Here is a 27,191-nt window from a genome sequence, read left to right on the forward strand (position 1 = left end):
AGAAAGAAAGAAAGACTTTCAATGGTTTCAAATTTACTTGGTTTATGAGATGAATATTTGCACACATTATTTTTGGAAATGAATCATTAAATTAGAATAGAAATTGGTTTACTTTTAGTGCAGTATAAGGTCTAGTCGCTTTGGAAACACGAGCATCAGTTGTCATGACAATATTTCTGGTACAAAATGCAACTGTGTTAAACCCACATAATTTGATCCATTTATGAAAGGCATTAGTTCAAAGAGAATAATGCGTGATAATTGCATTTTTGTTTTAGTCCCTTTTGGAGTCCACCCACCATCAAAGCACTTTTATTAATCAAACCAACCAGAGAGCTTGAGCTGAATTACCTCCACCAGGTAGAAGCTATTCAAAAGCAGAACATATTCTGGATCGTATTTGTTCAAGTCCATTTCATTAATATGTGCCTTAATGGATGTTGTTTTTATCTGTCATTAGTTTTCTCTTTTTGCTGATGATGCTCTTTTATTGATTTATTCTGTCATTTGCTGTAATTATTCAGATGGAAGATAAAATAAACAAATTACACGATGCAATTGAAAGAACTGAAGGTTTTGAGCTTATGTAGTGATAAAACCATGCTCTGCAAATATTCTATTCCAAAACGTAAAAGAAAACTGATAATAAATGTTAGTATGATATAATAATTCAAATGAAAAGCAGCAAATATCAATGTGAGATGAATCTTTTAGAGAGAGCACCGCCGGTTTGTTTCTGTCCATCAGCAAAATGCGTCTAAACTTTTTTTGGGTTTATTACAGTCTTATAATTTATAGGTTTGAATTAATACAGTCTGGATTTGTCTTTGGCGCATGAACTACTCCTTAAACGTTACTTAGCAAAACACATCAGATATAAAATATAATACAAAAATATGTCGTTTATAGTCTTACTCAAAGGTAACAATCCTGTTATGACAATAAAAAATCCTTGCAATGATAAGTCTACATTAGTCCAGATATTAATCCTTTCAGGCTGAACTTGTATTTACAATCAGGGTCCGATAGTAAAAGACAAAACAAACAAACAAACAAAATAAATAAATAAACATCTGACGCCAAAAAAAAAGACATGGCTGAAGATTTTCTTAATAAACAACCCTGCCATCTACTGGTGAAGAACAGCTATTGCAGTTTAATGACAACTGATTAAAAAAAATAGGAATAAAAAATCTCGCACAAATTTAAATGATCGTAAAACTCTAGTATTATAAAACATACATGTGATGATAATTGTATATATATATATATATAATCATTCATGACCATGCTAGGATGCAGTATTTAATATCTCCGTTGATTATTGACTGATGTTTATTGAATTTGACAGCATCATGCAGGGCGGGGTCTCTATTTTACAACCGAATTTCATCCAAATTAGATCTGGATTGTCGATATTATCAAGACATTTAAGAAAAAAGAAGGTGCACTGTGCTATCAGAGATAGAGCTTTCTAACAAGTGTCATGTAAACTGATTTGTTCTATCTTTAAAAGCTGAGGAGACAGATCCGGTTGAAATCGGGCTAAATGTTCACCCTTTGGAGAGTTTTCAGTTGAGGAGGAGCTCACCAGAGCAATAACTGCTGACTTCAGTGTTTGCGTGTTGTGAAAGAGCTTTGTGGTGATGTTTGATGTTGATGTGCGAAGGCGTTAAGAGACTGAGGGCAGTGTGTGTGTGTGTGCGTGTGTGTAGGTGTGTGTGTTTGAAGAAGATGTTTATTTCTTCTCAAAAAAGATCTATTTATTTATTTCTCAGCTTATACAAAATTTTGTAGAAACTTTTTTTTTGTATAAACAATTTGTCATTCCATGCCTGTCAGGTTAGGATTGATATTCTTTCTGAATATCAATCCTGGCTTTTCATTGGTTGAAAACTAATATTTACAATGTTCATAGATGGTCATAGGAAGAAGTTTTGCAACTGCAGGCGAGAGAGAGAGAGAGAGAGAGAGAGAGAGAGACTGCTCTTATAACAGCGCGTGTAGACACTCCTTCTCATTATCTCCTCCATTTCTCCCACACACAGCGAAGATAATAAAAGGTAAGGAGCCAACACTTTTATTTAAACTTCAAATGATGTGACTTTTTTTGACAGACTCTGTAGATGCAGATTGAAAAATGTCAATTTATCGACTCGCTGTGGCTTCTACAGTGAAAAACCCTGAACTCGAGAGGCTTTTAATCCTCTCAGGTAAGCGCTGCCATGCTGTCGTCATTAAACCCGGAGCGTTTGCAGGGCGAGCTCTCCCTGCGGCGGCACGCGAGCAGCTCGGCTGGAGGTGCGTCGATTAAATAAAGCTTTGGAGCAGCTGTGGCTGCAGGAAAAGAAAAAACTCTTTCTTTTCTCTGCAATCATTTCTGCTGGTCCAACACCTGATACAAGCACAGTGGGTCTGTGTGTGTGTGTGTGTGTGTGTGTGTGTGTGGTGTTGTGATGAAGATGATGGAACATAAATAAGATCCATGCACAGTCACATTCTGAGGACTTGTTGCTCCCTGAATGACTAATCCATGGATTTTAAAAGGTGAGAGGAAGGGCGGGTCCCCAGCAAAGTCACACAGGTACACCTTTAGAGGTAATAACCAGCGTTTCTTACATTCTTTCTCCCTCCTTGCATAAAGCCGACGTAGTGCTCGGCAGCGAAAACGAGACAAGGGAAGGAAATCTGCGGCGGCGTCCGACACGCACTGTGTGTGATGTGGACACGGGCTCGTCAGTGTTTCACCCAACGCATGTGAAATCCTTCGTGAATGTCGCGCAGCTTCCGTCTTAGTCAGTGAGATTTCACGTTTGTAGAGAAAGAGGCGTGAGAATACAGCGTGGCTTGTTCCTTTAAAAGTCTTCCGCCTCTGTTTCCAGAGCGTCTCCCGTTTCGCCATCACACACACCCCCCTCCCACCCTCCCTGTGGCTGATATGAATGGATCCCAGTTCCCTCTGCATGCAGCCACCCAGCACTTCTCCGGCACCAACAGCTCCTGGAAGGCGGAGGCCGTGAGGGGAATCGAAATCACAGCCACGCTGCTCATCTTCCTGGTGAGACATCCTCCGGGGATTTGACTCTCCTAGAATCAGCTTTGTCTTTGCTGCGGATTCCTTTCTCGTCCCCCGCTGCGTGCCGAAAGTTGCCGGGATGCAGATGTTTCTCTCTTAAACCCAGACGATCCTTGTTTTTCCTTTCAAACCGAGCTTAAACGAATGACTGATCTCTTCAGCTATGCGTTTACGAGAGTGGACTCATTATTCTCATGCCTGCTCTAAACGCGCGTCATCCTTTAGGTGGGGGTTCCTCTGAACGGGCTCGTGGTCTGGGCCCTCGGGCTGCGCAGCCACCGTCACCTGGCGCGCAGAGGAAGCTGCGAGGAGACGCGCGCTGCCAGCAGTTTCCGTATTTACGTGCTGAACCTGGCCCTGGCCGACCTGGTCCTGCTCCTGCGGACCCCCCTCATGTTGGGTTTTGTGGCTCACAACTACAGCTGGCCGTTCGGCCGCGTCTTCTGCCGCCTGATCATCTTCCTGCGGGGGCTGGGGCTGTACACGTCGGCGTTCCTCCTGTGCGCCGTGGCCGTGGAGCGGTGCATGTGCCTGCTGAAGCCCGTCTGGGCCGGAATGCGCCGCCCCCCCTGGGCCGTCCCTCTGGCCTGCGGCGTCATGTGGCTGACCGCCACCGTGCTGTCCGCCCCTTACCTCCACAGCGCCGTCCTGAAGGAGGTGAAGGGCAAACACCTCTGCTTGGAGAGCGGCACGTTCGACACGGCGCTGTTCGTCACGGAAACGGTCGCCGGCTTCATCCTCCCCCTGCTGCTGTTCCTGGGGAGTAACCTGGCGGTGCTGCTCAGGCTGCGTTACGCCGCGCCCCCCACACCGACTTCCTCCTTCAGCTTTTCCACCGCCCGCCGGATGAACAGGATGTACCACGTCCTCTTCTTCACCATGCTCCTCTTCCTGACCTGCTGGGTGCCCTACTTCTTGTGCCGGTTCCTGCGGGCCTTGGCGGAGGGACATCCCGGACGGTCCGAGCTGTATTCCAGAGCAAACAAAGGCACGTACGTGTCGCTGTTTCTGGTGTACAGCAAGAGCGCACTGAACCCCGTGCTGTACGTGTTCGCGGCGCGGGGCTTGAGCCGCGCCATCAAGGCCTCCTTGATCTCCACGATCGAACGCCTCTTCAACGACGACTCCATGGATTCCGTACGAAGGAAGTCGCTTAAAAACTCGCTGAAGAACTCACAGATGTAGTTTTTAGACCATAGCTCTCCCCCCCCCCCCCCCCCCCTCTGTTGATCTGCGTACATTTGCCACAATACGATGACATCTGATCGTCAGAAACTCACGATTCCTGCATGTGGGAGAGGAAGAGGAAGCAGGAGACAACAAGCGTCTCATTCCATAATGGAGCAGTCACGCGACATCAATCAAACCCAAAAATGTTCCAGCTTCTGTTGCAGCACGCATCAGGGCAGGGTCGCGCACGTGGGCATGGAAATGGGCGCGTGCATCATCCTGTCTGCGTATTAGTGCGCAGGAAACACCTTCGCGGTTTGAACAATAAGCGGAGTTGAACACATCCTGCGGATTCCATTAAGCTTCGCGCGCGCCGACGCCGAATCCAACTTGGGACTCGGATCCGACGCGGTGTGAACGGACAATCTGGTACCGGTGTAAATAGGCCTTTATAGGACAGAAAGCACGTCCAGAACAGGAAGTTAAAAGACGTGATCTCAAGGAGAATGCATCACAAAATGGCTTTAATATCGTTTTTGCTGTTAGTAAAAAGTACATTTATTCATCACTGCTGAAAAGAAGAAATAAAACTTTTATATGAAATGAACGATAAGTGCTACATATTTATAGTGATGCGATCATAAAGACACAACCGGCGGCTTGTGGACATATTGCATTTGAAAACGTCTTATCCGACTCGTAAGGAGAGCTCAGGGGAGGCTCTAATCCGACAGAGGTGCACAGACCCGATCGGCATGTTGGTGCGCCTCCAGAAGCAGCGCCTGAGCGTCCCGGATGGCCCCCGTTTCCTGAAGGATCTCCCCCAGTTTCCGGGCGGTGGTCTCGGCGGCACTGTCCGGTAGCAGTTGTCGCATTTGCGCCTACGGAAAAACAAAAGGTTCAACACGCCGCCGTGTGCCTTTGTGGTTCCTCTCCGACAAACATTCACCCGAAAAAGATCAAAAGATGAAAAGATCAACACACATTTTACAAAACTACAAAACGTCGCACGCTCCGTGCCCTTCAAAAGGCATTTCCTTTTTATCTTTTTTCACAATCTATAACTTGCACCACAGAAAACAAGTTTAGACTTTCCGGTTATATCGCTGAGGAAGTCAACACTCAGACAAGTTCCCCAGTTTTACTCGCAGTAAAAACAGCGATTGTGAAAGAAGTGTTCTGTGCACCGACTCCCGACTCACCGCTGACGTTATGCCGTCCTTCGGGCGTGGCACAGGGGGGAGATTGAGAACTGCTCCTCCGGCTATCTCTAGGATCTCCAGAGAAGAAAGGCAGCGTAAGTGTTCATTCATCGCTCCACCCAAATGTGCTGAATCTCTGATTCGGAGTTCACACCAACTGATGTCTGACATTTCCTGTAACATTTCCAGGACACGTTTCTCAAGACTAAACTAACCACCACATTTCATCACGCCCGTAAGGCATGTAAAAACGCACTCATGTCAAATAAGCAGATATTTGTGAAGACAAATGCAATCCGTTGGCTAAATTCTGAAGCGTTCAGATAGTTCAAAAACAACCCGAGGGGCCAAAAAGCGGCACAAAAACACCAAAGTGGCAGCTTGCCTTAATGGCTTTAATGCAAAAACAACAACAACCAGTGGCTCGACCGCAGCGAGCTGAACGCAGCGTGCCACAGGCTGGATGAGTGGGCTCGGGACTTTAGGGAGGGCCCAGAGAACGCCTCTGTGAAAGCAAACAGTGTGTCGGCTTTGAGACAAGATTAAACAAGCGCGCCGTTGCGACACAGACATCGCCTCATCTCCGTAAACCTGCTTTCATAAGAAGCGTCTGCCCGACGTCTCAGCGGAAGAAGTACGATCGGCGTGAAGATTCGGTTCATGCCTTCTGTACCTCTTTGGCGTTCTCCTCCTCCTCCTCGACCTGATTTTTCAGCGTGACGCAGGAGTGCTGAAGGGCCTCATTCTGCTCCGCTAGGTTCTCCAGAGCGCTGACCACAGCCCTCAGGTTACCCTGGAAACCACGACGGAACGACACCGTTTACTTTAGTGTTTTATAAATAAACACACACATTTCAGCTAAAGATGTAATTACTTCCTGGATCATTTGGGCTGTTTTTTTATTTGTTTATTATCATTGTGTGAAATTTTCACCGTCTGCTCCCAAAGACAAGAAATTAAAGTAAAAAAAATCACAGAGAAAATAGAATTGGAAAAAAACGACTCAATATTTGTTATTATTATTTGTTTGTTTTAAAGCTAACTCCACTGTAAAAAGTAAAGGAACGTCTGGACTTGTCTCAGACGACGGCGTCTCAGACCTGCAGGTTGCTCAGGTTGCTCCGCCCGACCGCGGCCTTCTTGCTCTCCTGCCGGTGGCCGCGTGACGAACTCTCCGCGTATCGCTTCGCCTGCGCCGGAACTTTGAGTTGAGCGCATTGAGCCAGGAACCTAGAACACGAGGGAAGTAAATAAACAATCCGGCCACCATTTAGTAAACTAAACCTTCAAGGAGGTCAAAGAGCAAGCGACATGTCGTTGAAACAATATTCTTAGAATGCGACGACTCCTAGTGAATTATCTTTTTAAGACCTTTGTCGATAAATCTAGAAATAGAATGAAAGTCATACAAAATCTGAACGAATAAATTAAAATGAAACTTTTTCTCTGCATAGACAGAGATAACACTTTCTTCTGCACGATCGAGCTCGCCGGAACATCCCTATCGTTATATAACTATCGTTATACGTGTGACTGGAAGGATTTTCTTACGCGTTTTTCACGATGTTCAGATGTTCCTGACTCTCTTTCTTCACTTTCCGCTTCAAAGCAAGAGTTTCTCTGTGAAAACAGAACAGAATTTTTAATTTTCTGCACCGAGAGAACCCAAAGCGCATCCAGTTCTAGCCTGAGCCATATCGGCTTTTCAAAGTATTTCCAGAAACGTTGTCTCATTTATTTTGTGGGTTTCCATGCCAACCAACTTTACCTATTATTTTAAAAAAAAGGAAAGCAGGGCATTTTTGTGTTTCATAAAACGGAATTCTTTTACAAACTAAACACATCCATGCATTACACCGGACTGTTTTAGGCTGAGTGTAACAGCCAGACTCACAGCATCGACCACTCCATTATGTTCTCCAGCAGAATGACGGAACTCCTTTGAATCTGCTTCTGATTTTCCTGCCTTTTGGCTTTTTTGGGGACTGAAGGTGAGCCCTCAGCTACTCGGGACACAAAATGGCACGACAGCAAACGAAACGGTCATTTACATGTATTTATGTAACATTATCATTAATATATCGCCGGATGCTCTTACTTTTCCTCTTCTGTGCTGCTTTCTGGTGCTTTTTCCTGCCATCGCTCTTCTGCAAAACACATGCGGCAGATTTGTTAATAAAGTTTTTTTTTTCTTCTAATGATGCAGCAGATTAGCTACTGATACCTCGTTAGCATCAGCCGAAGCGCTGCTTTTCTCACCTGAGGGTCAGTCTCTCCTGTTTTCCCAACGGCAGCAGATTTCTTCCCGTTTTTTAGTTTAGGCGCTTTTGACGGAGTCCGGTTCGAACCTCGTAAAGGTTTCATTCCTGCTAAACTAGCGAACGATGACGTAGCCGCAGCAGTGCGTCGTTAATGAAGCTAAGCTAACATTAAACGCAACGTAATAACCTAACGAAGTAGCAACATGTCTGGTTTTTAAAGTATTAGAACAGCCGAACGCGTTACGTGTAGCTAATAAAGATATTTGTAAAATAAAACAATAACAAAAAACAAGCTACGTTCCGAATAAGCTACTTTCCGCGGTGCCGTTTTGAAAGTTCAACAACGCGCATGCGCCGAAAACGATGACGCCCCCCGTCAGAGCTGCGTCTGTCAACGGAGGTAACAAATAAATAAATTCATTCTGGATTTATCAACGAATCTAAAATGTTTGCATTATGCATTGAAAAAAAAACTGCTATAGAATTTAGGAAATAAATACATTCTGGATTTATCAATGATTCTCAAGTGTCTGTATTATGCCTTAAAAAAAAAAAAGAAGAAAAAACTGCTATAGAATTAAGCAAATATTCTAACACGCCTAGTTTTGTTTTGTAATGTAATGTACAGTATTTGAATGATTCGTTTTCTGTACTTCTTTAGATATCCCCATAGTATCTGTAAATGTTGTTTTTAGATCCATTATAGTCACTGAAAATCTGTATTTTAACTAGTTCAATAAAAAAAAAAATGTTTTTTAAAAAAAGCATTCAGTGATTCAATCTGGATTTTTATTCAAAAGGAAAAACACAAGATAGAGGAAGGCTGCACATGATATCATAGTTTCCACCCACATTTAATTATGTTATTCGTACGTGTGTCGGAGAATGGCCTTTTTGTAAACAAAACAAAATCATTACCAATTACGATCACAAAGTTACAGCCATTCAGTTCATTGAATCTTGAATAGTCTGCATTTAGGTATGTCCTTCGAGGCGGTCACACTCTCTCTGGAAAGTAAAATTTGCCCGTGTACCGTCCGTGGTTTTGCAGGTCAAACGGGCTGAGCACCTTCCTGATACCCAGCATGTTGCCCTGTGCTATCCTCTTAAACGTCCAGGGGTTCTGGTTGTTCTCAATCCTTTCGACCTGCTCCTTCTGCATCGCGGCAAGGCTTTCTCTACTCACTACCTGAAATATTCACAAATAAATATGTAAGAGAAACCCCTTTCAGAATGCAACTTGGCAAAACATATGCAACACCTATTTTCTCACCTTTGCGGGGAAAGGAAGTTTCTTTGCCACTTGTCTCAAGACATGTTCAACCTCCTTAAACTCCACCTTTCCTCCCACCTCCAGGATTAAATTTCCGCAGCGTACGGGTGTCACATAGTGGTCGATGGCTCCCTTGCCGCCACCCATGCGATGACCCAGACTTTTACGTGTGATGGGTTTATATGGGCCTTTGATGCGCCAGACGGCAAATGTCTTTTGGAAGTCCAATTTGCGACCGATGGTAAGACGAATCATTTCGGTGTGACCCCAACGCAGGTAGCCCCCTCCCAAGGCCTGAGCATCAGGGAGAGAGAGAGAAATAACGCAGACATAAGTTATAGTTGAGATATTCAAAGTGTCATACAGAATGATACATCTCTTATGTTATACAAATATTGAACTTTTTCATATCCTGTCAGAACTGAATTGTCTTCGGAATAAAAGCTCCTAAAGGTTTAACATTCGAAGCAATTCATGAAATACTACAGGACATTTACAAGCATGCACTCACCACAATAGCATACTGTCCTGTGGTGAAGGCATCCCCTGTCTTTGCAGGACCCTGGATATCCTGCAGATTCTTCATCTCTCTCCTGACCTTTGCTAAGTTTGGTACCTTCTCCAGAACCTTTAGTTTGGGTCTCTCCGGCAACACCACATCTTCACAAGCAAAAACAAGATTAAAGAACCATGAACAACTTTGGTAATATCACCTCATCGTTCCCTTTACTTGACTTGAGTTATTAAGAGTACAACAATATGCTTAAACAGCATAAGTAATGATGGACAAGAAAGTGAAAATGTAATAATTACGGCTGTAGTCTGGAGGAATGTCAAACGTCTTCATCCCAGCTACTAGGGTTCTCAAGTGGATGTGCGAAGGACCTGTAAACAACCAGCATTTGCGGTTTGAAATCAGACCTTTGTCTCTTAATCAGAGAAATAGTTTCATGTTAGCACTAGCTAGCATCTATTTTAGATTGACCGTTTGTTTATGGTAGCTTTTGATTGTATTTACATACGTAGGATATGATGATGTTGTTAATACTATGTTGACGTTTAATTAAAAAAAAGTTTTAACTTCACACACGTATGTTTTCTAGTCTGTAGTGACTAAAGGATTTTATACTGCAGTATAAAAATGCGCTGAATAGCACATTTTACACACGCGGCAGAAATTCATGAGAGAAAAATGTGACTTACTTGGCTAACGTAATTAGATAATACGTAATTAGATAATACAAAACATTTAATGTGTGATACTTTGCGCTAACGTGATATTAGCTAACTTGCTACCTTGATGACCGTGAGCTCGACAGATTCCGGTCAATCCTCCGACAGCAGCCTTGGTGAGGGAAATCATGACGTTAACCTTGAATCGATCACTATCGACATTTACTTAATTATCACTCCGTGTGGTCAGTATACTAAATGTATAATCTTAATTTATAATTTATAACTTCTTGGAATACAAGGACGCCACGAAGAAGAAGAAAGATAAATCCCACGAAGAAGAAAACAAAGTTCCAAGAAGTATGGTAGGTGGCGGTAATGTGCCTATTAGCTAGTTGTTAACAGCCAATAGAAAGCAGGCCAGCCGCCGATAAACCCCACGAAGAAGAAAGGCGTTCCAACAAGTCCGATAGGTGGCGGTAGTGCGCCTTTTAGCCAGTTGTCAACAGCTACAGCAAATAGACGAAGATAAAAGGCGAGGAGTGCGATAGAAGTTACAAGAAAGCAGAGGATTATTTGGAGGAATAGAAGGGAAATAAAAAGAAACTATTAATTAACTATTAATTTTTTTTGCATAAAGAAAAATACAATTAGCATAAACCGACTCGTGATGTGATTTAAAAAAAATCAGTCATTCATTAACCATAAATATTCAAAATGCATGACCAGTTGAGATAGATCAGATAAACATAAAATCTAAAAGTTTATTATAAAAGCACAGCATGTACATCGCATGAACTATGACATTTCCATGGGAAACATAAAAGGTAACATCATTGTCACTGGAGCTAAGTAAAATCAAACAGCTGCATGAACTGTTCAATTGATTATAGGTATTTGTTGATTTCCTTAAGGGACGGCATAACAGGGGCCCCTACATGAAATACACAATGTACCACCCTATTTTATAGGAAAAATAGCATGTATCATACAGTCCGAGACCATTTAGTTTTCTCAAAAGAAATTCAAACCTATTCATGTTAATAAACCAGTAACCGTTCAATCCAATCAGATAGAAATTATTGTAATCATACAGCCACAGAGTGGAGGCATTGATTCTAAATTCCGTGGTAGAGGAGATCATATTTGAGAATATTCTTAGGATCAATAGGACTCTGAACAATCATCTTCCCACGCATGGCTCCTCTGTATATAACTTCAATCAGATCCATGAAATCTTGCTTGGTCTTGAAGCTGCCAACAAACTTGGTGTGATCTGGGGATCTGAGACAGAAAAAAATTGTGTATATCGGTAGTTAAATGTTTGTGTATGTGAACATACGCATTCATCTGTGTGCAGTCAAATAAACAAATCGGAAAATTGCAGATTATACACAAGAAGACGATCATTTAAATGACTTTGAGATTAGCATAATTGTGATCTAAGGGTCAGGTACAGTCCCTCGGTAAACTCACTTACCCATAATCCACTTTCATGTGCTGCCCGTTGAAAAAGAAGACGGTGGAGGGAATGTAACTGATGTCGAAGTATCTCGTGTAGACGGGAGCTTTACCCACGTCGACGATATAGATGGACGCCATGTTGCTCAGGTCATGTGCAGTTTTTGACAGCTGGAACGGACAGAAAACGCAGGTTACCCGGAGCCACACGGACGGGACACTAGCATTAAACGTGTCGGGTTCTTTTGGGCCCGCTTACGATCTCATCCAGCTGGAGACAGACAAAGTCTTCGTCCCTCCCAAACCTCAGAACGACGACCTTTTCTGCTACCGCTTTGATAACTTCATCTATGTCTTTTTTACAAGTTAATTTAGGTAAAAATAAGCTCATCTTGACGGATCGTAAATGAGCTCTTGTTGCTCCGCTAGCAGGCGGAAGTCACGTCATAGCTTCTGTACGACACTTAAATAAATCCACCCGGAAACTGAGTCTAAAAAAAGAAAAAAAAGAATTGCGATGAAATGATTGAAAAAGTAATACAATCCAAAAAGACACGTCATGGAGGATGATACAAACATTTGACGTTGATATTCCTTTCTATATGGTCAAATTCAGACATTCATGGCCAGAAAACCAAAATAAATAGTCCGTTTCAGTACGTCACATTATGGTGTGACACCGTTTAACAACGTGACTTGTTCGTCCGAAAAAGCATGGCGACCACCATATGTGAAGCGATTAGGCACGTAGCTTAGACTATTTAGACTTGTTTTTGATCTTTGTTACACATTTTGCCCCATTTTCCTTTTTGAAAGACGTCCAGCGCCGACTGCCTCTTTGTTCGGAGTTAAACGAATTCCGTTTCAAATCCATTATAAACGATGTTACGGCTCCTCGCGACCGAGGGGCTTCAAGGACTCCTAAAATGCAGACATCTCACGCCATCCTGCGTTACCAAGGGAACAGCCGCACGCGTACTCCTCAACGGGATCGCTCCTCGCCGGCTTCGTTTCCCGACTCGCCCGTTCTGCACGGCGAGACCGACGTGGAAAGACGCTGAACAACCCAAAAGAGATGGATCCGAGGACGCGCAGACGGTCGACCTGGACAAATGGAAATCTGTCATGAGAGCTGAGATCGCAGAACATCAACAAGGAGTCAATGAGGGAAACGAAGAAGAGGAAGAAGACGATTCTCTGCTCAGTGAAACTCGGAATAAAGTTAATATGATGCGGGAAGCTGGTACCTTCGTACCTCAAGAGATGACCGACCAACAGGTACACGAGCTGTCCAAGCTCACCACCAAAACCTCGAGGAAGAGGTATCTGAAGTTCCTGGCGTTGAAGGAGCGCTACAAAATGGCAGACCGGGCGAAGAAAGAGAGGAAGAGGGCAGAAATGGCGGCCGTGGTGAAGGAGCCGAGCACGGAAGAGGAGCACCCTAGAAACGCGTTCCTCATGAGGCCCCCGATGCCCTCTTGGGAAAAGCTCACACTCTGGAGGTGTGCCCAGGCCATGATGTTCGGGCAGCCGCTGGTGTTCGACATGAGCTACGAGACCAAAATGAACAGACGCGAGCTGGAGAACGCCGTGTCCCAGATGATGGAGGCGGAAGGATGGAACCGGCGCGCCAGCGAGCCCTTTCACCTCCACTACTGCTCCCTGCAGCCGGACGGGGGCTTCCAGGAGACGTTCGTCAAACGCTACAAGGCCGAGCACTGGGACCGTCTGTTGGTCACCGCCACGGACCGCGAGCCCTTGGACGTGTTCCCCCTCGAGCAGCTCGTCTACCTCACCGCGGACTCTCCCAATGTTCTCCACAAATTTGACCACTCCAAGGTTTACATAATCGGAGCTCTGGTGGACTTTTCCATCCAGCCCGGCGTGTCGCTGAGCAACGCCAAGCGCAGGCAAATAGCCACGGCCCGTTTACCGCTGGACCGGTACCTCCAGTGGGGCTGTGGATCCAAGAACATGACGCTGGACCAGATGATGCGCATCATGTGCGCCGTGAAGGAGACGGGGAGCTGGACGGAGGCGTTGAAGTTCGTTCCCACGAGGAAGCACGAGGCGAGAGTGGAGGGGATCCCGGCCCGAAGCGCGAAAGACGGGAGGCGGTTCGCCGGCAAACATCTGGATCCGTCTCACGAGCAGCCGGGCATCGCCGGGAACAAGAGAAAGTGGAGCCCGTCGTCGTTTCCGAGCAGCGTGGAGGGAAGACGAACGGGAGAACGCAAAGTCTGGTGGGAGGAGGAGTGAAGTCGGCGAGGAGTCGTCTGATGAAAGCGAAACAAACGGATCAAATGTTAACGTTCGAGCTGACGTGTTGCTTTTTTGTTGTTTTTCTTCCCCATGTCTCGTTTCAAAACAAGACATTTTAAAATGAAATGACTTTGGTCTTTATTTTGGTTTGACACAAATAGAATGCGTAATAATAAATCTACACGGTCAGCATCACTGCAAAAAAAAAAAACTTTCCATATAGATGAAGTAAAATATACAGCCTGAGAATTACACAAAGACGTTTGTGACATTACTGGTTTAATAATAAACGGTTGTTTTGTGATGCAAAAAGTTCCATATTTGTTTTTAAATAATCACAAAAGGAAATTGCCAAAGTGGCGTTCAATGAAAATAAAACAGTGATTTCTCAAGAGTTAAAAAAAAAAAGACGATATTCACAATTCACATCATTTATGAAACTAAAGACACAAGAGATGTTTATTTGCTAAGTTAACAAAGACTGCACATCCTTGATCAAATGATGACATCACCCTTGTTTACATTTGCTCCCTATGGTTGGAAAACGTCCATAATATCTATTGTTGCTTCAGTAAATAGCGCTTTTCATTGTTTAAACTAGAACTGGGAGGGGAAAAAAACTTTTATGAAATGAAAGAACAATAAATGAAAAGTTAATAAATAATGATGGATTTCATATTCAAAAAAAAACGATCTGAAAAACGATCAGATGCAGTAAAATAAGTAACAGGAAAACGGCTGCAGCCGAGGCGAACCGGGGAAAGTCGCTGGAGAGAAGTCGGACCGCCGTCCCCTGCGGGACAGTTCTGCCGCCTGTTGACCTCTACATGACCTTTACATGACCAGGATGTCTCCGGTGCAGCGCTCGCAGCAGTTGAACGTAATGTTCTCGTAGCGGGTGTAAGGGTGAAACCGGCCAATCCTCTTTCTGTTGCCGAGGAAGCTGGAGGGGGCGGAGTCGCCCAGCGGAGAGTCCGCCTTGCTTTCGGAGGAGGAAATCGGATCCAAAATCTTCAGCACCTGAGAGAGAACGCCGGCGCCACATTCGTGAACTTCAGGATATTATAGGACACGTTCGACGGTCGGATTCGTGCAAGGGGGGGGGGGGGGGGCGGAAGTGGTACCTTCTCCGCCATCTTCTCAGCCGGAGTGCTGCAGAGCTGTTCGGCTTTGGCGCTGGCGGGGGCGGGGGCGCCGCTCCCCAGGAGGTGGGAATTGATGGCGTCTGCGAGCTCGTGATTGGCCGCCGCCAGCTCTCCGGTGCTGAGGGCCTGTGCGCTCGGGTAGTACGTTTGCTGCCTGCCCCACTGCAGCGACACCAGCAGCTGCTCCAAAGACCTGACGGCAGAAGAGCCAGCGGCGCTCACGTCGTTAGCGATTAGCTGTCAGACGCGCGGTTTAGCTCGCGCTACCTGTGAGTGAGCAGCATGTCCCGGGAGAACTCCTCTCGCTCCAGCAGCAGGTCCTGGATGGCTCCCTGCGCCTCCCGGGTCTGCCTCTGCAGGGCCGCTCTGGCATTGGTCAGCTCCTCCGCCATCACTCTGGAGACGTTGAGTTACCGGATGAGAGCGGCCGGCGCCCCGACGCGATGAAGTGTCCGTCGGGACTTTGCGTACCTGCTGGCCAGGAATTTGCTCCTCCACACGTCACACTGGATGCTCCTTCGTTCCAGCTGTTCCGCCGTGTGAGCCGCACTCCGGCCGAGAGACTCGTTCTCCAGAATCAGCTGGTTTTTCTCCCGGGACATGCGCTCAAAGTGGTACTGGAGGTCGTCGCCCACGGACGCCACCAGCAGTTTCTTCAGCTCACGGTTCACCTGGGGAGCAAAAAGAGACGATAAAGAACGTGATCAAATAGTGATTCTAATACCTACGTGTACTAGTACCTTTCACCGGCGTCTCACCTCTGTCTGTACGCGGAGCTGATTGTAAAGACCCTCCTTGTCCTGCAGCAGCCGGCGTTCAGAATTCTGAAGCTTCTCCAGCTGTCCTCTCCAGTCCTCCGCCACGGGCAGCGGGGAGGGATCCCGCCGCCCCGCTTCCCCCTTCCCCTCAACGAGCCCCGCGCGGCTGGTCCGGCTAATGGAGGCACGTGGGACGAGGATCCTCACGGCTTCCACCTCAGTGCAGGCCTCGCGATTCACCTTGCCAAGGTGGAGCACCCCGAGAGGTGGGGGGGCAGGATGCACGCGTTTGGAGCCGGGTTTTGGACCGGCAACCTTCAGAGGGGGAAGTGTGGATGGACCTGGTGGCGGTTTGTCTGTGCTTATTTCTAACACAGAAGGTGTTTTTTTAGTTTCCATGCCATCGCCGGCACCTCGGATCGGCACTTTGGCAGAACCTGTCCCAAAAAATAAAAAAGAGAGCGATAAGACAAGTTTACATTTTGTACTTAAATGTACACAAGAAATCCTTTGACTCAAAGTGGCCAAGGCAGTGATATAGTTTTACCTTATTTAGCCAGATAATTCATGTTTAAAAAAAAAGATAAATCAAAGTTTGTGATAAATTTCAAATCAACTGGAAAAAACAAACATGGTTTTGTTCTCGGTACCAAAAAAAGTCCTTAAGAGGCACAACTGTAAAAAGTAAACAACAATAACATTAAATCTAACAATGAAGAACCCAGAATCCGGATCAGGGCACGTCACCAGGTGAAGAAGAGCACTAATAAAAACAATGCCTACCTCTCACAGCGGCCATGCTTGGTGCTCGTTGTGGATCAGACAAGTTTGTATGTTTTTCTTTTGGGACAAAAAGAATATTCTGTTAATATTTGTTGCGATCAGCACTTACGACGGCGATGATGCTAGCTAATGGGCTAGCTAGCTAGCGTTAGCGAAATAGAACAGTTACCGAGAAACTTGTCAACTAGCTCTACGTCAAAGTTAGCACTGCGCTAGTGATGGTTAGCTACACACGACGACAAAATGCTATTCAATTTAAGGATTCAGACAAAGTATAAGAGAGCAGAAACCCCTTCCCCTAAAATAAACAATAATAGTCATCGCTCAGCGGTGCGTTTAGTCACCGGACACAGTTGGCTCGGAAGATAGGCTAGTGCTAAGTTTGCCCTGGGTATGGCTGGCAGGCAAATATAACGCCAAGAAAACCACATAGTCTTGCAAAACCTCGATACGCGGTACAATCCATCATATAAGATACCGACTTTCGTCTTCTCTCTGAACATTTCAGGGTGATAACTAAAACGTGTGGTTTTTCTGAAGTAGCATTCCTCCGGTAGCCTGACAAGACTAGACCGTAGATATTTAACTCGTGGAATAAGTGTCTCTCAATTAGAGTCCCCCCCCCTCACGTCGGCTGCTTGCTTATAATAACTTAACTTCTACAGAGGTATCTTACCGTGGATATTATTAATTTATATTTACAAGCTAAATGTGAAACTGATTTGAAATCAGGAAAATTGATGAATGGGGCCAATGTCGTAAAACTAAACCTGATCAGAATGAAGCGGAACCTTTTCACTTTGTCAACATTTTCTCGACGGACGAAAACGGCGTTACCACAAAGGCAGTAAGTAGTGCTTCCTTTGTTTTCTTCTTCCACTGATATTTTTGGCAGGAGAAGCGACAAAGTTTTTTGAAATCGATCAAACGCAGTAAACCCGTTATCGGTTGTTTATGATATCGGTAATACTTCCGGTGCGTTTGGGACTACAGTTATCATGGGGGTTCATGGACTCTGGAGGCTGCTGGAAAGTACAGGGAAGCCCATCAGCCCCGAGACTCTGGAGGGAAAGATCCTCGCTGTTGGTATCCTCATTTTGTGGTCGCCATTGCATGAGTAGAGTAGAGTATAAATATATATGTCCGTAATCTCTCTCTCTCTCTCCCTGTAGTATTGTGCTCGCTCTCCCTCTGTCTGTCCCTCTTTCTGTCTCTGTCTGCAGGTCCTTCTGTCCGTGGTGCTGCAGAACCTGGACCTGTGGCCCTCAACCCTGATGCCCACATCGCTATCATTAGCATTTATAGCTTTATTCATCTTGTTTTTGTCTGTTCCCGCTCTGTCTCTCGCTATCGCTTCCCTATCCATCTCCTTGTTTCTGACTATCCTCCGATCTGCCATTCTCTCTCTCTCTCTCTCTCTCTCTCTCTCTCTCTCTCACTCTCCTTGCCTCCGTTGCCAAAGTGCTTGCTCTTGTGGGTCAAGTTGGGTTCTGTCTTTCCCTGCTAATCCTGTAAAGTATCTTGAGACGACTTTCTGTTATGATCTGGCGCTATATAAATAAAACTGAATTGAATTGAGTTACACCCTCTTATATATAATTGTAACTGGCCACTTTCTTTCAAGCCGATGCATTAACCTCAACCAGATGCCACCAGATATCAGTATTTGGCTGAACCAGGCACTGAAGGGGGTAAGGGACCGGGAAGGCATCAGCATCCAAAACGCCCACCTCCTCACTCTCTTCAACCGGATCTGTAAGCTTCTCTTCTTCCGCATCAAGCCGGTGTTTGTGTTTGACGGAGAGGCGCCGCTGCTGAAGAAACAGACTCTGGTACGTCCTCTGTGTGGTTCCAGAACCGGCCTCTCTAACACACATTGTGAGCGTGTTTTACGAATGGATGTGGTCTGTCGTCTGGACTCCTCTGCAGGCTCTGAGGAGGCAGCGGAAAGAGGAGATGAGCGTGGCGTCCAAACAGACTAATGAGAAACTCCTCAAGACATTCCTGAGGAGACAGGCGATCAAAGCGGCTCTCGGAAACGGCAGGCGAGGGCTGGGTTGGTTGGGATGATCAGAGAGAAGCTACGGTGCCAGAGGTTGTATCTGAGGTATCAGTTTTGTCTCACCGCAGTAAAGATCCTCTACCCAGCCTGTCCGGCGTGCGGAGAGATGGGGTGGATGACATGTACGTTCTGCCAGCTCTGCCTGCCGCAGAGGAGAGGGACAAAAGCAGGTAGGTGACATTTTAAAGGTTAGGATTCACAAGTTCTTATTGATTCGATGGCAAATAGTTCAATTAGCATGCACACGTGGAAGCCGCAGGAATGTTACTCCAGTAACATTTTCATTTAGGAGAAGTCGCGTCGAGACTCGCACTGACAAGCCATTCTTTGTTTTCATTTCTAAAGTTGCACACAAATATAAGAAATTTATTCAAAGACATATTAGCTTAAACTATTATTTAAAAATATATATATATAATGATACCGGTGCTGCGTCGCAGTCCAGAGGTGGAGGAAGACGGACCGTGGGAGGAGTTGGCCGACAGTCATCCCATGATTCAGGTAAAATGATCACACAAAGAGCATCGCATTCAATTCTTCAGATCAATCGCTGAACGCTATGCCGTCGCTTCAAATCGTTGGTTAGCGCGGGATCAATAACATCTTCTCAACTCAACAGGGAGAATTATTGGAGGACCCCAATTCCGTGGATGTCAATTCCGAGGAGTTCGCCAGCCTGCCTCCTGAAATGAAACACGAGATGCTCAAAGACATGAAAGAGTTTTCCAAAAGACGCCGGACCATGTTCTACAAACCTCCAGAGGTACTAGTCATTCTCTCTCTCTCGCTCTCTCTCGCCCTCTTTCTCTCACACACACACACACACAGAGAGACATTCTCCTCCGTGACGCAGACCCTCCCTCCTTCCCTCTTAGGATTCAGGAGAATTTTCCCGGTACCAGTTGGCCGGCCTGCTGCAGAGAAACAAGCTGAACCAGCATCTGGAGGGAGTGCAGAAAGAGATGCGTGACCGGAGCGCCAGCGGAGCTCAGCAGCTCTACGACGAGGACGGGGAGCAGAAGGGTCACAGCGTGGAGTCAAACCGACTGGCCTCAGAAGACCATTCCCACTATATCCTTATTAAAGGGGAGTGCTGCTGTAGGGAATTCTTCCATGCTCCATTCAATAGCTCTCCATAGCATTTAGATAATATTTTAGTCAAAGTAAAGTTCGCGTGATTTGAGTGCAGCGTTTCGGCTGGTTGTTTCAAATTCCGCTTTGTTTATCCTTTCATAGGCCAAAAAAAGAGCGAGGTAGCCTCCGAGAGTCGCCCTGCAGCTCCGCCCTGGTCTGGGAACTCCTTGTCCGGTAGCAAAAGAAGCGCAGCAGGCAGACCCGAGCCCCTGTGGGGTCCCGTTTGCGAGGATGAGGAGAAATCAAAGGGCTCAGGCATAGCTGCCTCAAAGGCGTTTCACGGCGAGGCCTCACCGCCCTCTCCTCGTACGCTCAAGGCAATCCAGGCTGCAATGGACGAAGGCTCGGAGGAGGAGGAGACGCACCAGGATAGCGATGGAGGAGGGTTGTCACCGCGTACCCTGCCGGCAATCCGGGAAGCTCTTACTGAGGAGGAAGACGGTGCTGCTGAATGCATGACTGGAATCGGCAGGTCGGCCACAGAGTCGCAGGAAAATAGTCTTCATCCTGCGCCGCAAACGGTCATCAGCAGCTCAGAGGAAGAACCGGAACCTCAAAATGTGGACTCTTTACCAAATGAAAAGCCTGATCTGAAGAGGAGCACGACAGGCCGAAGTTTACATGTAAAAGGTGGCGTCTCTGAAGATGAGACGGAGGAAGTGATGAAGAAAAAAGAAGCACTACCTTCTCCAATGCTGCACCAATCTGATGAGAACGAGGTGACGGATCCTGTTCCGCTCGAACTGAGACGTGACGAGTCTAATGAAGCTGCAGAGGGGAGGGGCGTAGACGGCGTGGAGTCCGAGGACAGCGAGTCAGAAGGTACCCCAATAGCCCCCCCCCCCAAAAAAAGGAAACGCATTCATAAGCCAGTAGCTGTTACTAAAAGGGCCGCGTTGTGTTTTCCCAGAGAGCTTCATTGAGGTTTCGGGAGAGGAAAGTAAAGATGATTCACATTCACTAGTTGGAGAGAACGAGCCTCCACATCAGCTCGACGAAGATGAGCCCATGAAAGAAGAAGGAGAAGAAGAAGAGGAACGGTCGAAAGAGTCTCCCGGCAGTCCGGCCGCCACTTTGACATCGGGGGAAGACAAGGGGGAGCCGGGAGAGGAAGAACTGAAGGAAGGAACAGAGGCGGAGTCCAGCGGCGCTCCGGCCGTACATGAATGGGAAAACTTTGACCTGGTATGTTTTGTTTAGACGCACAAACGTTAGATTCGGCTTGTAAGCAAATACCAAGGTTCAGGAATCAGGAATATGCCCCGTTGGTTTAGTTTCACTCACATTCACTCCATGAGCCGGAAGCACGGCGAAGTGGAATATGCCGTCGTTATTCCGTTTCATATGTGGGCAGGTCTGATTGTGTGTGTGTGTGTGTGTGTGTGTGTGTGTGTGTGCACAGGATGAGCTCGAGGCCCTGGAGAGCTCTCTGCAGGTAGAGCAGAGCAGCCTGAAGGAGCTGAAAGAGCAGCAGGAGAGGATGGCGAGCACCGTCACCGGACAGATGCACCTGGAGAGCCAGGTGCCTCAAAGATTCCCCGTTCAGAATGCCGGCAGACTCCAAAATGGAACCGCGCGACACGACGACAGGATCGTGACGCCGGCTCTTTGTCGCCAGGAGCTGTTGCGGCTTTTCGGAATTCCGTTCCTGGTCGCTCCGACGGAGGCCGAGGCTCAGTGTGCGGCGCTCGACCACGGCGACCAAACCCACGGGACCATCACGGACGACTCGGACGTGTGGCTGTTCGGAGGGAGACACGTCTACAAGAACTTCTTCAGCCAGAGCAAATACGTCGAACACTACCAGTCCAGCGACCTGCAGAGTCAGCTGGGTCGGTTCTTGGGTTCTTGGTATTAGATTCCCAAATCATCCACGGCTTCACTGCTCGGTTTTCCTCTCTCTCAGGGCTGGACAGGACTAAACTGATAAACCTGGCTTACCTGCTCGGGAGTGATTATACTGAAGGCCTTCCGGGCGTCGGGTTCGTGACCGGGATGGAGATACTGAACGAGTTTCCAGGGGCGGGCTTGGAGCCGCTGACAGCGTTCAGGTCTGCAGCTTCTTTTTGTTTTTAATCTAGAACCTACTAGAACCCATTTTCTTTTCTTTTAAATCAAACCTCTTAACCTGGTTCACATTGAACTCTTCAAATGCTGTATCTCCTCAATGCCTCTGTCAAGCACAGTGCAGATCAGATGAGGCCAGAATTATGACGTAATAAATATTCAAATGATTTGCGTTTCTTACAAGTCGATGGATTCTCATTCTAAAGGCTCATTAACGTCCTTTTTGTTTTTTCTCTGTAGTAAATGGTGGTCAGAGGCTCAGGAGAACAAGCGTCTGGTGGCTGATTCTCGGGATACGAAGGTCAAAAAGAAGTTGAGGCACTTGAAACTGCATCCTGGTTTCCCCAACCCTGCAGTAGCTCAAGCTTACCTTCAACCTGCTGTGGAGCCGTCTGGCAGCGCCTTCAGCTGGGGACGGCCGCAACTCGACCTGGTCAGAGAATATCCTTCCTGTCCGTGTGTGTGTGTGTGTGTGTGTGTGTGTGTGTGTGTGTTTTACTGACAACGTGGGGACATGCGTCTCCTTCAGGGGACAGCACACAAGTACAAGCGTTAGGATTTAGGGCTTGGGTTCCCAGATATTTGTTACCGGGCCGCACAGAATTATTCTATATTTTCCGTTGTATTGATTATTGGAGTCTGACAGGTGTTTTATTTTGAAAAAAAACAACCAGATTTTCGCCGACGTAGCAATCGGCTGTAAATCTTCTTGGTCAAAAAATAAAGCCGTAAACTAGCGAAGAATTAGTATTAGCTTTATTGCAAAGAGGAAAATCCCACCTGAGGAGAAAAGAAAGAAAGAAAGCTTCTTTTAACAGACTATACCAGGAGTCACACTTAAAATACAGGTTTATCTACAGGTGACTCGTGCACCAAGTCCGCTCTGCATATTATGTGAAGACAAGCTAGAAAACGAGGCAACGAAGTCTTCAAAACCGCTTCGACACTCAGAGACCAAGAACTCGAATTTTATGGTACCACAGCTTCAACAGATGTGTGTGTTATGGTGAGCAGATGTTGAGGAAATAATCGTTTCATAGTTATTACATGTGCGTAATCAAAGGTTTAGTGGCTACATCCCAGCCACCGGAAGAATTGCCCCGCAGGAAAAAGGTTTGAGCCCCCCTGCTTTAGAGTAAGGGGCAATAGTGGTTAATATGGTTGGTGCGAGTCCGGAGGGGACGGAACGTACGAACGTGAATCTCGGACGTTTCCTGAACCGCCGTCGTACATTCTGTCTGAGCCGCTTCGGCTGGAGCAGTCGGAGGACGGAAGAGACTCTTCAGCCTGTGATCAAGCAGCTCAACATGCAGCAGGTGGGAGGAAAGCGATTCGTTACGTCGATCCTTAAAATGACCCGGAAAATCAACGCTTTTGTTTCCCCCCCCCCACACACTCTGCCGTGCTTCGGTTTAGACTCAGCTGCGGATCGACTCGTTCTTCCGCATGGAGCAACAGGAAAAGGCGATCCGTAGCCGGAGACTCCGCAGAGCGGTCACCTGCATGAAGAGGAAGGAGAGAGGAGGAGGAGAGGAGGGAGAGGACGGCGAAGAGGAGATTCCAGCCCCATCCAAATCTATGAGAGGGAAGGAGACGCGACGGAGTCCAAAGAGATTAGGAGAGGGAACAGAGATACTTGCTGCAGGAGGAGGATTTCTGGGGTCAGAGGTCATTTTGGAGCCTCCTCTCGTATCCGTGAAGCGTGGGAGCAGCACCAGCGGGGAGTCCCTCCCGATAAAAGCCCCACAGTCGACTCGGACTCCACCTCAGAGCGCCGGGAGGAGGAGCAGCACCAGCAGCTCAGGCGAGGACAGCGACGCTGGCGGTAAAGTTGCTATGGTTACGGCCAGATCTGTGTTCGACGGCGGCCTACGAGGTCGCGGCGCGAAAAGCACGAGAGGGCGAAGAAATTTGAGGGGAAAAGGATCGGGAAAGAAACTGTGATGAAGCCCAAACATGACGTATAACAGGTTTCCTAGGCAACGGTCGTATGAATCATGAACTGTACGACACGAACTTTCTAAGTAATGTTTATGTTTGATTTGTGAATAAATAAAAAAAGTTATTCCACTGGTATTAAAAACTCTGCTTTTCAATGTGAATTGAAGAGTCTGTTTGCGAGGCAGACGGGCGTAAGTTACATTAACTTCTGGTTGGATCTCCGCCGTGCTGTGCTGCTAACAGAAAGCAGCTGCTGCCGTCCGTCATCTGGCACACCCAGAGAAAGCTAGGGGTCGGCGGGGGGGGCCGCCGGTTTGAATGAGACGTTCCGAAATGCCGCATTCGTGTGCGAATTCGAACCCCAGAAAGTGACAGCCTGGGACGGATCCGGATTCAGATTGATTCAAATCATCATCATCATCTGGGATCACAAACCGGGGGCCGCAGAGCTTCGGCTGTCGTCGCCGGTTACCTTCAGGCGTGGAAAATAAACAATCCAAGGCCATGGAAGACGCCAACATTGTAGAAGGTGAGTGAGAAGGTGTTCATATATATATACTTTTTTTTGGGGGGGGGAATCATGTCTTAAATCCCTAATATCTGACCTGAATATGAACCTAAAGTGAGCGTTTAAAACGTGACTGCATTGAAAAAGTCCTCTGCAAACAAACGCAGACAGATTAGATGGGAATTATCGGCATAAATCTGAAGTATTTATAGATATACAAACATACCGATCCTCTAAAGCGGGCCTGCAGGCTTATGTTGTTGACGGCTGTCTGCCTTAGCGGATCCACAACCTTCATTTTAATAAAGTGCTTTCATACATGAAGGATTTTCGTTCCTAATCTATCTAAAGATATCTATCCCACTTTAAAAAATGTGTTTGTCCTCTACCTGTTTACGTATTTTTACATCTTGCTGTAGCTCAAGTTGTATGAAACCCTTTCATTCTGATTTAGGAGGAGGCGAATGATCTTTTTCACAGTAAGCACAGGTGATAATAGCAATACATGATGCTGCTGAGGCATCATGCATTTTTCAGTTTTTCTTGCTCCACAGTGAAGTATATTACTTTTTTTTTTTTTTAATCCCGTCTCTCCTGTTGATGTAAACGCAGGTCCTGCTGTGGATGCAGAACTCGCCGACGCCATAACGGCCCGACAATTCCGCCCCTCTCTCATTGGTCCAGAGGCCTGGGAGGGATACAGGTTTTCTGGCATGGAGATCCGTATCAAGGAGTCCACGGACCTCTATGGAGCCGTACTCTGGCCCTCGGTATGCAGAAAATCCTCCCGTTATCCCAACGGCAGCTTTGCTGGTTCACGCTAAACTCGCCTTCTCCACGCAGGCGAGCGTGCTGTGTCATTTCCTGGAGACCAACCAAGACAAATACAACCTGAAAGACAAGAACGTGATCGAGCTGGGCGCTGGCACTGGGCTCGTCACCATCGTGTCCAGCCTTTTAGGTGCAGAAACCAAACCCCCCAGAAGGGGATTAGCTTCGGATGCGTGCCCTCTCCTCTCTCTCGGGGGTTTACGTCTCATTCCCTTTGACGTTTTTTGCCACACCGTGTCTCCCCAGGTGCTAAGGTAACCTCCACCGACCTGCCAGATGTGTTGGGGAACCTCCAATATAACGTCACGCGCAACACCAGGGATCGATGCAAGCACATCCCTCTGGTAGGCTGAGAATATATCCGGATATATTCAAATATTGTCCGGTTGATAGACGACAGCGTCGGGTTTATTCGGCTCCGCCCCTGTTTCTAGGTCACGGAGCTCGTCTGGGGTCCAGATGTGGAGCAGCGTTTCCCTCGTGCCACGCATTGCTTCGACTACATCCTGGCAGCCGATGTGGTTTACGCTCATCCTTACCTGGATGAGCTGATGGACACCTTCGACTACCTGTGCCAGGAAAACACCAGGATCCTGTGGGCCATGCGCTTTCGTCTGGACCCGGAGAACAGCTTCGTGGAGCGCGTCGGGCGGCGCTTCCATGTGGAGCAGCTGTATGACCTTCCCAGCCTGAGCATCAAACTGTATCGAGCCTGGAGGAAGGGCAGGAGGACCGAGGGTGGAGGAGAGGCTGCCTGGAGTCAGAGTTCTCCTTGATGTTTCAGCGATGCTTTTATAACCTTACAGCTCACAGGATCACTTCATGTTTTCACACATGCGCTTTGTTTCTTCGGTTGGCGTGTTGGACATTTAGCAAGATTACACAAAAACCACTGCAGAAATGTCCATGAAATCAGAAGCTGGATCCAGAATAAAAAAATTAATCCTGCAACATTCAATGGTTCTGTGAAATGTCTTTTTTTTTACTTTAACCTGTTTCCATTACTGTAAATATCGTTAAGGGGCAGAGCATTAATAAGGAAGCCTGGGGGGGGGGGGGGTTACGGTTTATGACATGCATCAAAGTCCAAAAACTGAAAAGGAGTTATCCACACCGGGGGGGTTTCATCGTCAAAGCAAACAAATGCTCAACAGCTGGAAAACTCTGCGGCTCCGGCAGGACGTCTGTTATCTTTTGTCACCATTCCAACATCAACAACACAGACAATGACCTGCTATTACTGTCCCCCCCCCCCCCCCTTAATGTGCAAAACCATGAGGTCATGGATGGATTTCAAGTTACGATACCTGAAACTGGGAGGCGATACCTCGTGGCCGAAGGGGGGGTTGATGCAGGGGGGGCCACATGCTGGCCCGATCATGTTACCGTCTGTCTGGTGAAGCAATTCAGGACATTGGAGGCAAAACAAGCGAGGAAGCAGCGCACGGACACGCTCAAAACGAAATGCATCATCCGTACGTCGACGTGCGTGAATACAGATGAAGCTGATGAGGCGTTTTCTCTCAAACCAATGTTAAATCTCGCGTGTTTGCTCCGATGCATTATCGGTGTAGCGTTTTTAGTGTCTGGGGCTGATTCGAACATGCAATCAAAATCATCTACAAAAGCAAATCTATAAAAAAAATCAGCCAGCAGATTTATTAGAAGAGTTTTACAGTTTCGGGTTCCCTTCATTAAACAGGCGTTCACATTGCATCCAGTTTTAGGTTACAAACTTTGCATGACTCACCAGAAGAGAAGTCCAAAAGCGACACCGGAATCAAAGATTCATGGCTGTTGGGATCATTCCATTCCTGTCGTTCTCGCAGGCTTTTTTTTGCTCGCTCTCATCAGGTCCTCTTGCTTTGGTGTCGGCGCACTCCGCTCTATCCCGCTTGTGTTGATGCCTCCCGGCCTCTAAAAATACCCTCATGCCCTTGTGATGATGATGATGGGTGTGTCCTGCAGGATGCTGAGGCTCTATAACCTTGCAGTCAGAGGTCTCGAGATGCAGTGCGGTCGACTCCCGAGACCTTTAGCCGGAGAGTGAACCAGAGGCAGGTAGGTCAAAGGTCACTGGTAGG

The 27,191-nt window shown here is 46.9% G+C and overlaps 8 protein-coding genes across 12 annotated transcripts; 4 read left to right on the forward strand and 4 right to left on the reverse strand.

Moving 5' to 3' along the window:
* Positions 1–2,225: 2,225 nt before the first annotated feature.
* On the forward strand, positions 2,226–4,287 carry LOC137895470 (C5a anaphylatoxin chemotactic receptor 1). Its single transcript, XM_068740943.1, has 3 exons — positions 2,226–2,301; positions 2,883–3,058; positions 3,302–4,287. The coding sequence occupies exons 1-3, from the start codon at positions 2,226–2,228 to the stop codon at positions 4,259–4,261; spliced, it is 1,212 nt and encodes a 403-aa protein (XP_068597044.1). The 3' UTR covers positions 4,262–4,287.
* Positions 4,288–4,371: 84 nt separating this feature from the next.
* Positions 4,372–8,042, reverse strand: cenpq (centromere protein Q). Of its 2 annotated transcripts, none has more exons than XM_068739918.1 (8): positions 7,708–8,042; positions 7,547–7,595; positions 7,343–7,451; positions 7,000–7,068; positions 6,549–6,678; positions 6,122–6,241; positions 5,449–5,523; positions 4,372–5,127 (listed from the first exon to the last, which is right to left on the reverse strand). In XM_068739918.1, exons 1-8 carry the CDS (start codon positions 7,810–7,812, stop codon positions 4,969–4,971), a joined length of 816 nt encoding a protein of 271 aa, XP_068596019.1. In that variant the 5' UTR covers positions 7,813–8,042; the 3' UTR covers positions 4,372–4,968. The 2 variants fall into 2 exon arrangements, with proteins under 2 accessions (XP_068596019.1, XP_068596012.1); XM_068739911.1 differs by having other exon boundaries at positions 5,449–5,622.
* A 453-nt stretch (positions 8,043–8,495) lies between these two features.
* Positions 8,496–10,474, reverse strand: mrpl16 (mitochondrial ribosomal protein L16). 2 transcript variants are annotated; one of them, XM_068739874.1, is made up of 5 exons: positions 10,279–10,474; positions 9,796–9,867; positions 9,494–9,642; positions 8,983–9,276; positions 8,496–8,898 (listed from the first exon to the last, which is right to left on the reverse strand). In XM_068739874.1, the coding sequence occupies exons 1-5, from the start codon at positions 10,343–10,345 to the stop codon at positions 8,707–8,709; spliced, it is 774 nt and encodes a 257-aa protein (XP_068595975.1). In that variant the 5' UTR covers positions 10,346–10,474; the 3' UTR covers positions 8,496–8,706. The 2 variants fall into 2 exon arrangements, with proteins under 2 accessions (XP_068595975.1, XP_068595983.1); XM_068739882.1 differs by having other exon boundaries at positions 10,276–10,474.
* Positions 10,475–10,925: 451 nt separating this feature from the next.
* Positions 10,926–12,024, reverse strand: txnl4b (thioredoxin-like 4B). The gene is made up of 3 exons (XM_068741851.1): positions 11,876–12,024; positions 11,636–11,787; positions 10,926–11,439 (listed from the first exon to the last, which is right to left on the reverse strand). The coding sequence occupies exons 1-3, from the start codon at positions 12,005–12,007 to the stop codon at positions 11,274–11,276; spliced, it is 450 nt and encodes a 149-aa protein (XP_068597952.1). The 5' UTR covers positions 12,008–12,024; the 3' UTR covers positions 10,926–11,273.
* A 315-nt stretch (positions 12,025–12,339) lies between these two features.
* Positions 12,340–13,889, forward strand: trmt10c (tRNA methyltransferase 10C, mitochondrial RNase P subunit). Its single transcript, XM_068760396.1, has one exon. It carries the CDS (start codon positions 12,499–12,501, stop codon positions 13,873–13,875), a length of 1,377 nt encoding a protein of 458 aa, XP_068616497.1. The 5' UTR covers positions 12,340–12,498; the 3' UTR covers positions 13,876–13,889.
* Positions 13,890–14,692: 803 nt separating this feature from the next.
* On the reverse strand, positions 14,693–16,851 carry blzf1 (basic leucine zipper nuclear factor 1). Its single transcript, XM_068760406.1, has 6 exons — positions 16,565–16,851; positions 15,782–16,218; positions 15,495–15,694; positions 15,291–15,419; positions 15,003–15,216; positions 14,693–14,898 (listed from the first exon to the last, which is right to left on the reverse strand). Exons 1-6 carry the CDS (start codon positions 16,578–16,580, stop codon positions 14,713–14,715), a joined length of 1,182 nt encoding a protein of 393 aa, XP_068616507.1. The 5' UTR covers positions 16,581–16,851; the 3' UTR covers positions 14,693–14,712.
* A 711-nt stretch (positions 16,852–17,562) lies between these two features.
* ercc5 (excision repair cross-complementation group 5) lies at positions 17,563–23,915 on the forward strand. The gene is made up of 15 exons (XM_068739100.1): positions 17,563–17,650; positions 18,221–18,396; positions 18,494–18,620; positions 18,679–18,796; positions 19,067–19,127; positions 19,246–19,389; positions 19,502–19,724; positions 19,863–20,582; positions 20,671–20,945; positions 21,163–21,282; positions 21,379–21,592; positions 21,667–21,811; positions 22,068–22,268; positions 23,059–23,143; positions 23,244–23,915. The coding sequence occupies exons 1-15, from the start codon at positions 17,563–17,565 to the stop codon at positions 23,769–23,771; spliced, it is 3,225 nt and encodes a 1,074-aa protein (XP_068595201.1). The 3' UTR covers positions 23,772–23,915.
* Positions 23,916–23,982: 67 nt separating this feature from the next.
* Positions 23,983–26,060, forward strand: mettl21e (methyltransferase like 21e). Of its 3 annotated transcripts, XM_068739403.1 has the most exons (6): positions 23,984–24,297; positions 24,731–24,765; positions 24,889–25,046; positions 25,120–25,237; positions 25,354–25,451; positions 25,542–26,060. In XM_068739403.1, the coding sequence occupies exons 2-6, from the start codon at positions 24,741–24,743 to the stop codon at positions 25,881–25,883; spliced, it is 741 nt and encodes a 246-aa protein (XP_068595504.1). In that variant the 5' UTR covers positions 23,984–24,297; positions 24,731–24,740; the 3' UTR covers positions 25,884–26,060. The 3 variants fall into 3 exon arrangements, with proteins under 3 accessions (XP_068595579.1, XP_068595504.1, XP_068595431.1); XM_068739478.1 differs by lacking the exon at positions 24,731–24,765 and having other exon boundaries at positions 23,983–24,297; positions 25,354–25,379; positions 25,563–26,060; XM_068739330.1 differs by lacking the exon at positions 24,731–24,765 and having other exon boundaries at positions 23,986–24,297.
* Positions 26,061–27,191: the final 1,131 nt, after the last annotated feature.

This window comes from Brachionichthys hirsutus, chromosome 1, assembly GCF_040956055.1.
Source record: "Brachionichthys hirsutus isolate HB-005 chromosome 1, CSIRO-AGI_Bhir_v1, whole genome shotgun sequence".
Taxonomy (NCBI): Eukaryota; Metazoa; Chordata; class Actinopteri; order Lophiiformes; family Brachionichthyidae; genus Brachionichthys; species Brachionichthys hirsutus.